This window comes from Actinia tenebrosa, unplaced genomic scaffold (assembly GCF_029948245.1).
Source record: "Actinia tenebrosa isolate PJP-AT-01 unplaced genomic scaffold, QUT_ActTen_1.0 PGA_scaffold6__47_contigs__length_16458017, whole genome shotgun sequence".
Classification (NCBI taxonomy): domain Eukaryota; kingdom Metazoa; phylum Cnidaria; class Anthozoa; order Actiniaria; family Actiniidae; genus Actinia; species Actinia tenebrosa.
This window is the reverse complement of record NW_028292583.1, coordinates 2,267,844-2,284,257: the sequence shown is the minus strand read 5'-3', so window position 1 is coordinate 2,284,257 and position 16,414 is coordinate 2,267,844. Positions and strand designations below refer to the sequence as shown.

At 36.1% G+C, this 16,414-nt stretch overlaps 1 protein-coding gene across 1 annotated transcript; it reads left to right on the top strand.

Moving 5' to 3' along the window:
* Positions 1-4,415: 4,415 nt before the first annotated feature.
* LOC148905827 (von Willebrand factor D and EGF domain-containing protein-like) lies at positions 4,416-14,773 on the top strand. Its single transcript, XM_089039288.1, has 11 exons — positions 4,416-4,959; positions 5,567-5,826; positions 6,160-6,274; positions 6,480-6,737; positions 8,856-8,970; positions 9,052-9,447; positions 9,522-9,622; positions 9,833-9,998; positions 10,925-11,227; positions 13,436-13,713; positions 14,522-14,773. Exons 1-10 carry the CDS (start codon positions 4,429-4,431, stop codon positions 13,492-13,494), a joined length of 2,304 nt encoding a protein of 767 aa, XP_088895414.1. The 5' UTR covers positions 4,416-4,428; the 3' UTR covers positions 13,495-13,713; positions 14,522-14,773.
* Positions 14,774-16,414: the final 1,641 nt, after the last annotated feature.

Sequence of the window (16,414 nt, the reverse complement as noted above, 5' to 3'; positions counted from 1 at the left end):
CATGCGCAAGCACAAATATAACAATTTTGTTTATATTGCTTTAACAGTCTTAAGAGTGGCTGTCCGTAACGGTCGAGAATGGCGGGACAGCGAAGGAATTTTCAAATTTCTCATATTTTGTCAGAAGACAACCTTTGGTAAGCTCTTTTAAAAAATCCAGTTTAAAACTTCGAGCGCTTTTTTATTTTGGCGAATTTTACGAAAATCTAAAACTCGACTTCCGGTTCGCTCTGGACCGGTGTGAACAGCCCAAAATATTACCCATATTTAAGAAGGCCTCACTCGTTCAAAAATACTCCTATCAATCTGATACTTTTTCAACATTTTAACTAACTATCAGACTCCAAAAGGGATAAATAATATTTTTGGGAAAATATTTTGTTCTCGCTTTTTGGGATTTTTTTTCGATGGCATTTCAAGCAGCTACGACGCGAAGCAAATTTTAGCCTAAGTTGAATGCCCTAAATCATCACCTGGTATATATTTTATTTTCACTAAAACTATATGATCTGAAAGCTTGTTTATTGTAATTCTTTTCCTGAAAGTATCAGCTTTGGAACGCAAATACTTCCTCGCGATTAATCGACTCTTCTATGTAGCATACGGCGGTCTAATTTCGGATTCAGAATCAAAGCGCCTGCTTTATAAATACTCAAAAACTTTCTTGGATCACCCAGAATGAACATTTTAATCGTAAACAACATTAGTTTGATGACTGTAAACTATACTCCAGCTATATATTATTGACTTATTCTTTTGTACTGGAATGTTTTAGAGAGTAAGGACTTAAGCGTACGAATTCTAAGTTAGAAAAAAAACCTTTAGACCCCATCAAACGCAGGGTTTTTTTATTTTTCTCTTTTCTTTGTTTTTGTTGAATATACTTGCTCAAAATCCTCCCAAATTTCAATTAGTTCCACGTTATTCGTAGAAAAAACAAACTCATTTTCGTACTTTCTCAAAATTAATGGAATAAGTTAGAGGACATTATGATTGAATAAACAAACTGAATTAGTTGAGAAGCGTGGCACGTGAACGTCGATCACTTGTACCTTTCTTGAATTATATGAACTAAACAAACAACCTTTATGTTTTGTATTTTTTGTCTTTATCTCTTGTCAAAATTAATAATAACTAGTGACTAAAGTGCGTGCAGTTGCTTTCGTACTATTTCATTTAAGCCCCTTTCCCGATAACGTCACACATTTGATCCGCATCAACACTGCCTACTCTGCTTTTTTTCCCTTCTCTTTTGTTGCTGTTTTTGCTTGTTTTTATATGGGGTTTCAGAATTGATTGATTTAACTTGATTCTAAATGAAAAAGCCAAAAATCGTCCTTGTTTCATTAAGAGAAGTCAGTGGCTAACAAACCTGTTTCCTTTCCTATTCATTCGCCTAGAATAAACTGTTTGACAGGAACAACAAGTATCTTTTTACCAATAATAATAACATATTATATATATATATATATATATATATATATATATATACAGCCATTTGCAAAAACTATGGCCGCTTCCAATACATATACGAGTATATCGAAAGCATATCAAGTATTATGGGATATCTTCCACTATATATTTTTCAAGTTGTCTATCATTAGGGCTTTCTGGAAAAAAATATCAAGAATGATATCCCGCCCTGTCTGATATACTTTCGATATAGTTGTATTTATATTTGAAACGGCCATAATTTTTGCAAATGGCTGTATATATATATATATATATAACAAAGTATGTAATGTGGTCTATACTGGTGAAACAGTGCTCGATGCGTAGGGATGCAGAGCAACAGATATATAGTAAAGATTGGATTAAAGACGAGACATGTTCACTGTAACTCCGAGTTTCGTGCTTACGCACTCATCAGACAGACGTTTTTTTCAGAATGAGTGGCCGTGTTGTATCCGATATACAAACACGAGGCGTAGCCGAGTGATTGTATATCGAATACAACACGGCCACTCATACTGTAGATTGCTTATCAAACGTCTAGGTTAGTTCCTTTGTGTTTCACTAAAATTTTCAAAATTGAAGTGAATCTGGCCAAGAAAATCCAAGTTTAAGTTTATGCAAATGAAGACGAATCTATATCAGATATAAAACCTCCTTCATGGTCGTGATTTCTATTGTGTTTTCCTCATGAATTATTTATGAGTTTGATAAATATATATATATATATATATCAAATTATGCTTTACAACATTAATGTTTATAGCCAAGATTCAGGTAATAGCTGCTCAGTAGGCAAGCTAATCGTCGAGCTGAGCAGCCGGTTTTTTTTTTCTTTTTCTTATTCTTTTTTTTAACATTTTGACAGGAACAATTGTATGGTTTCTATCAATTACAGCCGCAATAGTAAACTACATTCTTAATTAAATGAAGGTATGGTGCTCTGGCGGCGGCTGCGTGCGAGTGCGAAGATTCTCTGTTCTTGAAAAGCATTTTTCTCTTGAGAGATGGTCGAAATCTCTTGAGAAACAATCGCTATTTGATCTTGCTAAGGCCGTCAAATACAAAGCTTGGAAGAGGGGGTTGGGGTTTCTACCGACCCTAAAATTCTCGTCTAGTAATATGAGGACCTCGGATTTATCTGCTGAAGAGGCTGGGCTCTCAAAGAAAATAAAAAGTCTGACCGCTTTATCAAAAAACAGAGAACCTACTTGGTCAACAAGCTCAACATTGAGTAAACCTTAGGAAGAAAGTTAAACCCAGAATTTGTAGAAAAGGTCATGAGACGTGCTCGAGGTCCCGACGGCTTGCGTCTTTTCAAGTACTCGGCCAGACCGTCCCTGAAGACCTTGCTATCTCCCCAAACGCAATAGAGGAAGATGATAATTTTCCCAGTACAATACTGTAGAAGCAGCTATCTCGACTTTCCAACCAGGGCCGTAACCAGAACTTTTACAGGGAGGGTGCACATCGAATAAAAAAATCGGCGGACCTTAAGCTTTTATGTGGGGGTGCACGTGCACCCTGTGCCCCCCCTGGTTACGGCCCTGCCAACTACAGCACCCTGTCACTTACGACCAATACGATATATGTTCCAATGGTGAAAAATGACAGACTTAAAAACTCTCTAGGTAACAATGCTGCAGATTTTCTGTGAGGCTCTAGAGTTACATGTTCCTGTTCCCCTAAAAGAGCAAAGCACCAAATACCTTGAATGTAGTTTACGATTGCGGCCGTAATTGATAGAAACCATACAATTGTTCCTGTCAAACAGTTCATTCTAGACGAATGAATAAGAAAGGAAACAGGTTTGTTAGCCACTGACTTCTCTTAAAACAAGGACGATTTATAAAAAACAGAGTAGGCAGTGTTGATGCGAATCAAATGTATGACGTTATCGGGAAAGGGGCTTAAATGAAATAGTACGAAAGCAACTGCACGCACTTTAGTCACTAGTTATTATTAATTTTGACAAGAGATAAAGACAAAAAATACAAAACATAAAGGTTGTTTGTTTAGTTCATATAATTCAAGAAAGGTACAAGTGATCGACGTTCACGTGCCACGCTTCTCAACTAATTCAGTTTGTTTATTCAATCATAGTGTCCTCTAACTTATTCCATTAATTTTGAGAAAGTACAAAAATGAGTTTGTTTTTTCTACGAATAACGTGGAACTAATTGAAATTTGGGAGGATTTTGAGCAAGTATATTCAACAAAAACAAAGAAAAGAGAAAAATAAAAAAACCCTGCGTTTGATGGGGTCTAAGGGTTTTTTTTCTAACTTAGAATTCGTACGCTTAAGTCCTTACTCTCTAAAATATTCCAGTACAAAAGTATAAGTCAATAATATATAGCTGGAGTATAGTTTACAGTCATCAAACTAATGTTGTTTACGATTAAAATGTTCATTCTGGGTGATCCAAGAAAGTTTTTGAGTATTTATAAAGCAGGCGCTTTGATTCTGAATCCGAAATTAGACCGCCGTATGCTACATAGAAGAGTCGATTAATCGCGAGGAAGTATTTGCGTTCCAAGGCTAATACTTTCAGGAAAAGAATTACAATAAACAAGCTTTCAGATCATATAGTATTAGTGAAAATAAAATATATACCAGGTGATAACTTAGGGCATTCAACTTAGGCTAAAATTTGCTTCGCGTCGTAGCTGCTTGAAATGCCATCGAAAAAAAATCCCAAAAAGCGAGAACAAAATATTTTCCCAAAAATATTATTTATCCCTTTTGGAGTCTGATAGTTAGTTAAAATGTTGAAAAAGTATCAGATCGTTAGGAGTATTTTTGAACGAGTGAGGCCTTCTTAAATATGGGTAATATTTTGGGCTGTTCACACCGGTCCAGAGCAAACCGGAAGTCGAGTTTTAGATTTTCGTAAAATTCGCCAAAATAAAAAAGCGCTTGAAGTTTTAAACTGGATTTTTTAAAAGAGCTTACCAAAGGTTGTCTTCTGACAAAATATGAGAAATTTGAAAATTCCTTCGCTGTCCCGCCATTCTCGACCGTTACGGACAGCCACTCTTAAAGAAGGGAAGAGCTTTTTTGAGGTTCTCCCTGAACAAGAACTTGAAGAACAAGTTGAACAAGGGAGATCCTGCTATTGTGGCATCGAAGGTGAAACAACACAGGATGAAAGATGTGATGACAACGCAAACCTTTTCACAAGAATCGACGCTACTCAGATAAAAGTACTTAATACTCAAATAAATGACCAATTACAGTTTGGCATGAAAAGATCTGTAGACAGTCACTGGTATAGTGATGACATCATTGATCACGTGGAACGTAGCTACTATGCGGATGATCCTCATGTACAACTCGCTGTAAACCGCATACGAAGCAAGAGATCACCAAGAGAAGTCATACCAGAAGATGAGGCAACCCAGTATTGTAAAACGCATATCCAAGAAACAAAAGCAGGAAAGGCATGCAAGGAGTTCTCGGAAACCAACTTGAAAAATGCAATGATACAGTGTGTCAACGACCTAAAGGTAATGTTGGTAGGGATAATTAATGTGACATCTATTAAAACAGGAAAGGGTGCATTATTACGATATGCATATCAAACATAGAGTGTCGTATTTCTCTGTGTCTGTTGCTGCGAGGCAGACCCACGAGTTAGCATCGTCCCCGTATCCTTCCTCGAGTTTCCCGTTTTTTCGTTTTTCTTTTTTACTTGTCTTTTCTTTTTTTTTCTTTTCTTCTTCAAAAGTTTTCATGTCGAATTCGTTATAAAACGACAGGCTTTTTATTTGCCGCTTTTCCGCACAATCCAAATATGGAATTTATTATACCATATATGGAGTGAGCTTTCTCTTCTCCAACTTCGACACTAACATATAGAGTGAAGCTTGATATGTATAATTTGTCCCAAACCGATTTTTTTGTGTGCATTTCCCAGTAGTTTTGCTTCGAAATCAAGTGGGATTCCTTTGTTGTTGTGTACACGGACGGACTGAAGGAAGTGACGTCAGCCAAGCCATGAAAAATCAACTCGATGGTTTACCCTTTTTTTCTTAAGTATAGTGCTCCGCCCGAAGGCCCGCGTGTTAGCTCCGCTATTAACTCTAGTATTTGCTTTCATCTCCACGCCCTTAGCTGTCAGGAGACAAGACATTTGCAGTGTTGGCATTTGACACCATGAAGTACATATGTGAAGATACCTCATTAAAGAACCTTTCACTCTACACTCATACTGCAAGTGGTGACTTAATGCCTCCCAGAGAGGTAGTAAAAGACTTGTGTCCTGCAGACTGTAGTGGACGTGGCAAGTGTAAGAACAGAACCTGTATATGTGACGAAGGCTATACTGCACTGGACTGTTCCATGAAGGTTAATTCAGTTCCTGAGTTGTTGGGGTAAGTAGAATACAAACCATACTTGCACAGTAACTGATGGTGGAAACATGGAGAAATAACGTTTTTCATTGAAAGTCTAGTATAGCATTTTTGGTAATTGTGTCAGCTTTTGACAGCTTTATGATGATTTGTTTTTCCTTAATTTCCTTGTTAAATAAAAAGTTTTCTCAGTTCTTTTTATGAATACTAATTCATAGATATTTTTCCAATCTAGTAAATGCAATGATTAAATGGTTCCCAATTTGGTTGGAAAAAATGTACCTTAAATAAAATTCTTTTGAAAACAGAAAACCGAGAAGTCATATCTTTGTTTTCTCTTGACTTAATGTTTAGGATTTACGATAGTGGACTCTGTGATGTACGAGAACGACCATGTAAAAGAACAAATATCTTGGGTCAGAATTTTATCAAATCGGAGAACCTAACATGCCATGTACAGGATGAAGAGGTATTTCTTGTGATTCATATATCTTGATAGATAAATATATCTTAATAAAGCTCACATTAGTAGGTTCCGATAGGCAACTCTGTACATGAGTTTTGTGTATTCAAAAATCGGAGCTCTAGAGTCATCAAATGGTGACTAATATGATTTTTCTGTAAAGCCTGTGGTTGAATATGAAGGTAACACGTCTGTGTGATGGTTATCCTAGGTTTACCCAGGTACCTGGTCTCCTCGTGGAATTCCTGTCACATCACAAGGGAAAATGACGGATCTGTTTGGTGTTCAGTGCAACCTGCCTGAGCCACCAACTAGACTTGGTGACTACAAACACGAGGGTACCCCTGCTGGGGGACTTATGATCTCGGTTTCCAACGATGGATTCACTACTAGTGTTCAACGACTGCGACATGTGACTTACGATTCAAAGTGCATGAACTGCAGTAAATCAGGAAAATGTGAATTTAAGGTACGTATTTAACTGTCGATGAGGTAAACCACCAATGCAAGTTTTGAAGCAAATGACCAGAGGAGAAACCCGGCCTGTTCATCATATATGCGTGCAAAGGTGTAGTTAGTATCTCGCCGGTAAGCATCTGATGTAGCTATTCTGCAGTGTCGAGGCCATGCACGATTTAGTAAAATCGATAACTGCCTTTCACCGATCTGAATTTATCAAGTTCTCGAGTGCAAGACGTATTTTGGTGCGCTCTAAGGCTTTGGTATACATCTCCTAACTAGTTCTATTTATTCTTTCGAAAATAACCACTTTTTGACCAGATGCCATATAGAGTGAAGGCATTTAAGGTATTAGGATACGTTTACGACCACTATGCGCGCAAACTTAAACAACGCGCTGGCTTTATAGTATAACAAAAACAAACTATACATTTTCTGAAAGCTGAATAAATATAGTTTATGAAGAAATTTTCAAAATGCGATTTTTTTTATTGTTGTTCATGTTATTGTCCTCGAAGCGAAATTTGACCATGCCTCAGTGAAAACGTCAACGGACACGTACATTTTAAGCTATGTTTGCGAAGAATGTCTTAACATACTCAGGAGATAATAAGCTCCAAAAGGATGTCCCAGATTTTTGATATCTGTTTTCTATCTCTCGCTATTTTTGATCAAAGTTCAGCGATCGCTTTTGGAGTGTTGTTTACTCTGTTAATCACATCTTTTTGTAATCACTACCAAATCCTGCAATCTGATTGGTTCAAAGGAGTGCGATTAATTCCCAAATCGCATCCTTAGGAGCTCTTAATCGCATCCCAAAAAAAAAAAAAATTTTTAACAATAAAATAAAACAAAATAAAACAAAAAAATAATAAAAGTTTTTTTAGATGTTTTTTTTTTTGTTCGCATTTAGTTCTTCTACTACATTAAACTGACTATTCTGCACTCTTTATTGTGCCTTTTTCTTGTTAATGATTACAAAAAGGACATGATTAAGTGGTAATTGAACATCATTAATTAAAAATTATAAACTAAAATAAAATTAATTATAAATACAGTTAATAGATAGTGTTTGGTTGAGATGAACTATTTCATGAGAGAACTTTAAAGGTCCTTGTATTGTGTAATGTACTTGATATTACAGACTTTTGCATGTTAAATAAAGTCTTGTCAGCTTTTTTCTTGCCAAGGAGTAGTTTCACATTTTCTCTGGTTTCTGATGAGTACATCTATAATAATGTTATGTTGGTTGATGATATATCCCTCGTACTACTGTTTGAGTTCCAATTAATCTTAAGGGTGAGTACTTGGTGGTCTTTTCCTGGTCTTTCTACTTCCTGTTCTCTAACCAAGGACAACTCATCTCTATGATTATTTACTATCTTCCTCTCGTTGTCAACTACTCGAGCATCTATTCGGTTGACTCTCACTTCAGTATTCCACGCAAATACTGGTACATCCCAATAGGCGCTTCCTTTGGTGTTGTGGTACTCAGGTTAAATTGTTGTGGATGAATACCATGTTGGGACGCAATCGATCACATCAAGGTCATTAAGCAGCTAAAAAAATAAAAGTTTGAAGGCTGCGTTATGCCTTGTCACATACTTAGTTTGAAATTTATTTGTTATTATTATCATCATCATCATCATAATCATCATCATTATTATTATTATTATTATTATCATTAAGACATGCATAGACTATTAAAGTTTATTTAAATAAAATTATTATTGTTATTTTATAATTATAAAAAAAATATTATTATTATTATTATTATTATTATTATTATTATTATTATTATTATTATTGTCATTTGCACTCGTTCGTTCTGCTCTGCTCTGCCTGAGAGGATCACGATCTATTAAAAGAACACTTGACACTCAAAACGTGGACTTCTCCCTCGATAACGCTACCGCCCGCATGAATTATTTTTTTTATAAAATAGGCTTTATCGATTTGCTTTATATATATATATATGTGTATGTAAATATAAGACCGATATTTATCGGCGCTCATTTTAATCTTGAAATTTATTAAGCAATTATTGATTAAGCAATTACTATTATTAAATTTACTATTATTATTATTCATTATCAGTTATTAATTATTAATTATATTATTATTTTAGACTGATTCCTGTTTAATAAAGGGACATTGCTTTGCTGCCAACGAACCCAACCCACGTGACTGGTGCCAGCAGTGTTTACCACATGTTGACCATAAAAAGTGGACAAGTAGAAAAAGTATGTTTGAATTATAGAAACCTCTACCTATTATTACATCACGGGCTCTGACATCAAACTTTTTCCTTTGTAACTGCACAGACAATCAAGTTCCCAGGTTTCCTTCAAAGACCACGTATTTTGCCTTACAAGGAGAAAGACTTGTGATCCAACTGAAAGCAACAGACCCTGATAACCGTCCCCTAACATACTCTGTACTCAGTTCTACAGCTACTGGATATACGCTCAGTCTTTCTGGTTTATTCACGTGGAAGGTGACATCCAATCAGAATAAAAAGTTTACCTTTCAAGTGACTGACGAGTGTGGCGCGTTTGATATAATACATGTGAAAGTACATATGGTACAATGTCCATGCCTCAATGGTGGCAAATGTGTACCCCACCCCTACCACCCACGGGGATCTGGATCATACCAATGTCAGTGTCCCAGAGGAACTAGTGGAGAACGATGCTTGAAAGTTTGCTCTGGAGCTGAATGTGAGTAATGTACATTCCTTTTTTTCCTCTAGAGATTTTCTTTCAATTATTGTTTGTTTGTTTGTTGTATTCAGGTCCTCGCGATATCGCAGTGAAACCTATAGGAAGAACCAAACTTAAAGTGCAATGGCTCAAACCTAAAAGCATGAAGTCTGTGGATTATTATTTGCTGAAAGTGCGTAAAAGTGTTAAACAAATGAATAATGTGAGAAAGAAAGATATAGAAGGAGAAAGAAAGAAAGAAAGAAAGAAAGAAAGAAAGGAAGAAAGGAAGGAAGGAAGGAAGGAAGGAAGGAAGGAAGGAAGGAAGGAAGGAAGGAAGGAAGAAACTGAGAAAGAAAGGAAGAAAAATCAATGTCATGAGAAAATATCTTTTATGTTCAAGTATGGGCATACAGACAAACGAACATGGAAAATAAAAGTGCCAAAGGCGGTCACAACCAAGACTTTAACTGGTTTGAAGAAGTTCACAAACTACCGTGTTACTTTGACTGTGATGTTCTCAAATGGTGAAGAAGCGATGGAAACTATGGCAAGGACAGGCGAAGATGGTAAGCGGGGTGTACATTTGTCATTCGTATTTTCATAATTGATTTTCTATTTAAGTATTCTTCTATGTTAGATAGTGATGTGGGACAGATTTTTATTTTATTCGGCGAAGTTTACTTCACAATTAATCCCGTCTTTTTTATACTTACCTCGTACATTGCGCAAGGAATAATTATTAAAGAAATTAAAAACTTGTTTGCTTTGCTGTGTGCAGTTTTAAAGCACGCGGGGATTGGCAGAACACAAGTGTTAGGAGAAGCACGACGCGTAGGAGAGTGCTTCTCGACACTTTTCGAGTGTTCTGTCAAGCTGCAAGTGCTTTAAAACTCCACACAACACATCAAGCAAGTTTTTTTAATACAAATTATAAAACCTTTATTTTGGATAAGAATGATGCAACTGAAAGTGCGCGCGTGTGCTGTGTGCTCTCATAAAACACGCGCTCCCGACCAATCAGAAAGCGAGATTCATAATAAACATCACAAAGTTTAAAAAGCCGGCTTTTAAAGACTTACTTTTTTCAATCATTATTCAATTAATTAGTTTTCAAAGTTATATTTATTTATATGTATTTCATTTGATTAATAACTATTGATATTCATTCAATATGTTTTATAGTTATATTCTTAATACCATTTTAATATATGATTTATTAAAGCATTTTAAACTATTATTTGATATAAGATAGATTGTTAAAGCGCATTAGATCATATATGTATGGATTTTGCGCTATATAAACATCAAATTTATTAGTATTGTTATTATTATTATTATTATTATTATTATTATTATTATTTTATAAAATCATTTTTTCAATAAATACAAATGAATATCAAGCAGATATTATAAGCAGGTAAAAGTAAAAATATTATTTTTCAAATTTATTTTCAATTATATTTAAACTTTTACTTGTACTTTTTGTCTTCAGTACCTGACGCAGCACCAATCGTCACGGACATCTCTCCAGGCAGATATGACACCATGAAGGTCACGTGGTCACCCATACCAGAAGATCATCGGAACGGTATCATCAGAGGCTATAAAATCTACTACAAAGAACTGCTGTACCCTAGAAACAAATGGGAAGTGCTTGCCGTTAACGGAAGTGATGTGACCAGTACGATGGTGGTTGGACTAAAGTCATACACTGAGTACTGTGTTAAGATGTCTGCCTTTACCAGTAAAGGAGAGTATCCTGACTGGGGAAGGAAACAATGCAAGAACATCAAAAGTAAGAGAGAAAATGTTTAAAAGATTCATAAACCAAGGAAATCTTAAATCAATCTTCACCGATTGGCTCAGTTGGTTGAGCATCGGACTTTCGAGCGGGAGGTCGTGGTTCGAGTCCCGACCGGACCAACACTCAGGTTCTTAAAATAACTGAGGAGAAAGTGATGCCTTTGTAATAATACATTTGCAAATGGTTAAAGGGCCACTTGAACGAAAATCGCTCCAAAATTAAAACTCTTTCATTCGAGCTGGAACTTTGCTGAAATAATCTAGAATACAGTAAGAACCACCCACTGGAATATCTTTTTGATATTCGAAAGGAAAGGGCCAAAATTTTACGATTTATTTTCGTCCGCCATTAATTTTTTTGAATCACAGAATTCGACTCAAGAAGACTGGCACGAGTACTTATGACGTCATTTACTCAACCCAAACCAAAACATTGGTGGGTAATGTATGTGCCATGTTCGTAAAACTCGGTTTATTTGGTTTATTCAGAAAATATATAATGTTTCATTCGGTTTCCTAACTACTATATGACCAAATAATGTCTAGGCGCTGAAATTTTTCAGTTTCAATAATACTGACGATCATAATTCGAAAATTTCAATACATCTCGGCACGCCAAGAATCACAACAAAGTAGGACGCATGGACGAGATTCTAGCGGTTCCATCGCGCGAAGTGACTGAGATATTCGGGATTTATTCGAATCATTTTAAGGATAACAATTTTTCAAGGCATATTTACATACGAGGGCAAAGAGCAACCCCACAATTTGTGTCCGCGAGACATCCGACACAATGAAAGAAAAATCTACGAGCTGAGTGACAGACGCCGCTGTCGCGCGAGTAATAAATAAGAAACCTTTGACATGTTCTATTGCAAAGATGATATTAGATAATCGTATGTTTGTACCTATTCAATGCATAATAAACATTTTGAAGCCAATAATAACCGTTCTGTAGTAAATCAGCTAGGAGAATTACGAGCTCACATTCTAAATTATTCGGCACGTAGATCTAAGTATATTGTCACAAATCTTTATATCACAACGCAGAATTCAAAAGGCAATCGGTTGTTTTCATAACATCAATCACTATTAGATTACATTGAAACTTCAAATTTAAGATCTTTATATCATGGACAGTACGTAGCAAATACAAATAATGAAATGAACGTAAGGAATTTTTATGAAAACCTCTTCCCAAGCATTGCTTCTTCTTCTAGTTCGGCTTCATCTTCATACATTATAACTTATGGTTCTAACTCTTCAGGATTGACAAAGCGAGCGTCCAAAGGAGTTTCCATCATATTTGAAGAGGTATCAAAGGTTTAAAAAAAGTCTGTTTAGATATTCTTTTCACGATAACGCGTTTAAAACATCAAATAAACTTCAGGTAATCTAACAAGAAATGTATAGTCAAAACGACGCTAACATGACGGTGTTGAGTAAATGACGTCACAGCGTAAAACTGCTGTACATAATGACTCGTTGGCCGTGACACAAAGAAATTAATGGCGGACGAAAATAAATCGTAAAATTTTGGCCCTTCCCTTTCGAATATTAGAAAGATATTTCAGTGAGAGGTTCTTAGTGTTCAAGATTATTTCAGCAAAGTTCCAGCTCGAATGAAAGAGTTTTAATTTTGGAACGATTTTCGTCCAAGTGGCCCTTTAAACTTTCAAGTGGCTAGCTCGGATGACAAATTTAAATGGCGGTCCCGTCTCTCCAGTAACTAACCGATATCGGAGGGACGTACGAGAACCTCTGAGTACGTGAAGAAACCCTGGAAGTGACCACCCTCAGTGCCTACACTTGAAACTCACCATCTCTCATGCTAGCTCTCATGCTAGTAAATTACATAAAAAGCAATCTGTCATTCACGACTCAGTGCCCTTGATTATATCCATTTCGAAAGGGCGCTATAGAAATCAAAAATTGTTATCATAAATCCCACCCCCGCCCTTGGTCAAACTTACTTGACTTAATTTTTTCTCGAAAGTGAGGTGAATAAAATATAGAGATAAACGATTGCACTTAAATTGGGCTCCTCGGAAACAATTGAATATATTTCCAGACTAAATTAATTATTTGACAAGCGAGAGGCAGTTCAAAGCAAGTAAAAACGACTGTTTCGTTGAACAGTGAGCTTACTGATGTAAAACTCCAAATACTTTTCAAATGTCTTCGTGATTGTTTTTGACAGCTCCTTCGCTTCCTATCAAAGTACAAGCAAGGGCCATGAGTATGACAGAATACTTCTGAAGTTCGTGAAACCAGAGCTCTCTTTTCCATCCAATAAAGTGCAAGTGGATTATGGAAAACTGAAAGACGAGTTGAATATGAAGAAAGCCTTTCTATGGTTCTTCTTGTGTGATTGATAACCTTGAGCCAGACACCATGTACTACTTCAGGGTGATTGGATATGTGTACCAGAGAGGAGAAACGCCAACATTTACTAAGATAAAGACACCAAGAGATGAGGTACTGATGTACTGACTGCCTTTGTTACTGCAATTTTAGATATTAAGAGGGAGAGAAAGGGAAATGATTTTTATCGATTTGGACTTTGACACTGAAAAAACAAAAAAAAAGTTATCTTATTCCCAAGAACACAGTTTTAAACTTTACAATATTCTACCGAAGACCCAGGCGAAATGGCAGTTTTGTAGGGGAAATTTGGGAATTAGTTCCATCGGTCTATGTATTCCTGCTACATGTTTTACGACCATCATAATATAATGATACATAGTCACTTTATTCTTTGCGTGAGCTTTTTTCAAAAAGGGGCAATGAATCTATCAGGTCAAAGGTAGATTTTGAAAGCTGCAATGGCTATCAGTTGGAAGACTGAGAAATTTGGGAACTGAGCTTCGAAGACCGTTTAAGAGCGATAAAAGGCAACGAGGCAAACAATAGTATGGGCACGCAGAGCATTGTGCTTGAATAGAATTCCTTAGTCGTGTGGGAGAACAAATATATCGATAAAGTATTTTGGGTTTTCTGTGTTGAGATTTGAAACAAGGCGCCGTTGAATTTCTGGTAAACCAGTAACTCGAAAGCAGATTAACTTAAACATATAACGCAAAGGAATTTGAATCTAACGTACTAGAGTCTTTTTTAATATATCAGCACAGGAAACCCAGAGTTCATTATCGATTTTTTTTTTTTTGTTCATGTACAGGCGGGCTCCCTGTGCTGTAACTAGATGTTACGAACCAATAAATTAATGATAATTTAGCTGACCAAAATTCAGTAAAACTCTCAATGTATTCTTTTTATTCTTTTTCAGGTCCCCAAATTCAAGCGTCAAATGAAGTAAAGGAAGAAAAGACTTCGATTTATGCTTTTCTGTGTGTGCGTGTGTGTAATCTTGCACGCTAGCGTCATCTTATTGGGAATTGAATTGAATTGTGCATGATAGAGTAGCTGTTTCGACGTTAGATGCGATATACATTATATACTTTGTAACTTCATTATTTCGTTCGTCACAGGGTTCGAATTAAAACTTATATTCACCATTGCATGTATAAGAAGTATATAAAATCAAAAGTATAAATGTCAAGGACTGCAGCGAATGAATAAAACTAAAATGAACCACAGGCAGCCAATCTCTTGTTCTGTTGTGTGTAGTATTTGAATGTTAACAGTAATCTTTCGTAGCGTGTAAAATTAGTACTTTTAATAACAAAACGACTTTCCTCGATAGCTTGTGTATGTTTTGATGTTTTGCTGATTTTGAAGCCAGTTTTGGTGCGTTTTTACTGAGTTATAGTTTTTTAACTAACTAGAACGATTTACATAACGGGTGTTAAAAATGCTAATGAGACCATCTTTTATTGAAATATACCTCATAACGAACGAGGGTCAGAATTTCAACAAACAACAAACGACACAGCTTTTTCGTCCATGCCTTAATTTATTTCGATTTTGTGGATTTCTTTTTTTACATTCTTATCGCTTTTGAGCGTGAATGAACAAAAAAATTAATTAAGCGGCACACACTGGATGAGGTATAAGGATTTTTCTTCAGATGTTTTTGAACTTTGCTCCGGAGAGTATTCACCACATCCATCGTATCCATTGCCTTTTCGCACATCTTTTGGTGCACTTCTTGTGCGTTCTGACGCTTTACTCGTCTTACTCGTCTTAGTTGGTTGAGTGAGCTCTTGTTCAATTGATCAGATTCTCGAGAGTCTGATGAGGACATAACTAAAATTAACACTCAATCTGTTGTGTGACAGCATCTCTTCTTATCTCTTGAGGGTCTTCTAATGGGAGTATAGTTCATCTAACCTTTGCCTAAATATTCTCCTTTCTATGCCTTAGATTGAGCTGGTGTGTAAGGATCAACTGTGGCATTCGAACCGTTTTCTTGACTGTGACCTTCATTCTTGTCATGAGCTGCTTCTCTCCGCTTTCCAAAATATATATAGAGCTGAACACTCGCGCCGAGAAGTCCTGGGTCCGCTATTCTGATTTACACATTGAACAACCAACGCCTCTGTCACAGTACTTTCCCATACACTGTGATAGCATTCAACTACCAAATTCGCTCCGGTGTTAACTCTTTTCCTCTTGCAAAAAAAAAAAAAAAAATGATGCGAATAGGATGAATGCTTTATGTTCGTAAGCAAGAGTAATCGTTTGTTTTTTTTTTAGTGAAAAAAATCATAACGCAGCATGTTTTAACCCCGTTTATGGGAAAGCGTTTATAACATAATATTCAAATATACAACCACAACGAACAAGAGATTGGGGATGCTCGTGAGTAGAGATCATTCGTGCAGCAGTTTATAAATTTGGTCTTGATTAACATTAATCGGTAAATTCTGCCGAGGGAAGCTACGTTAGTGCAATAACCCCACATTGACCCTTAAATTGATATTTCCGGGCATTCGCAATGATATCTGTGATATGATCGTGAGTCATCAAACTTGAGAGAGCAGAATAATCTAAATTATAAACATAGGGATATCAAACTCTTACTTATATTTGGCCCACTTCACCCTTTTCGCGCTAGTTGGATGTATTACGGTCACCAAAAAGTTCGAACATCGTTCTGGAGTTTCATACAAATTGGACTGATTAAAGAGGAAAATTTAGGGTTCTTATTTGTTCTATTCTTACCCCAAACCAAGCCAGGACACAGACACATGCTGTCACCCCTCACCCCACTTTAGCC

Excerpts from the sequence above, each read along its gene's own strand:
- LOC148905827 (XM_089039288.1), top strand. The coding sequence starts at position 4,429 with ATGAGAAATTTGAAAATTCCTTCGCTGTCCCGCCATTCTCGACCGTTA. Across the intron at positions 8,971-9,051 it reads AAAGTGGACAAGTAGAAAAA|ACAATCAAGTTCCCAGGTTT; the intron begins GTATGTTTGAAT and ends GTAACTGCACAG. Across the intron at positions 9,448-9,521 it reads AGTTTGCTCTGGAGCTGAAT|GTCCTCGCGATATCGCAGTG; the intron begins GTGAGTAATGTA and ends TGTTGTATTCAG.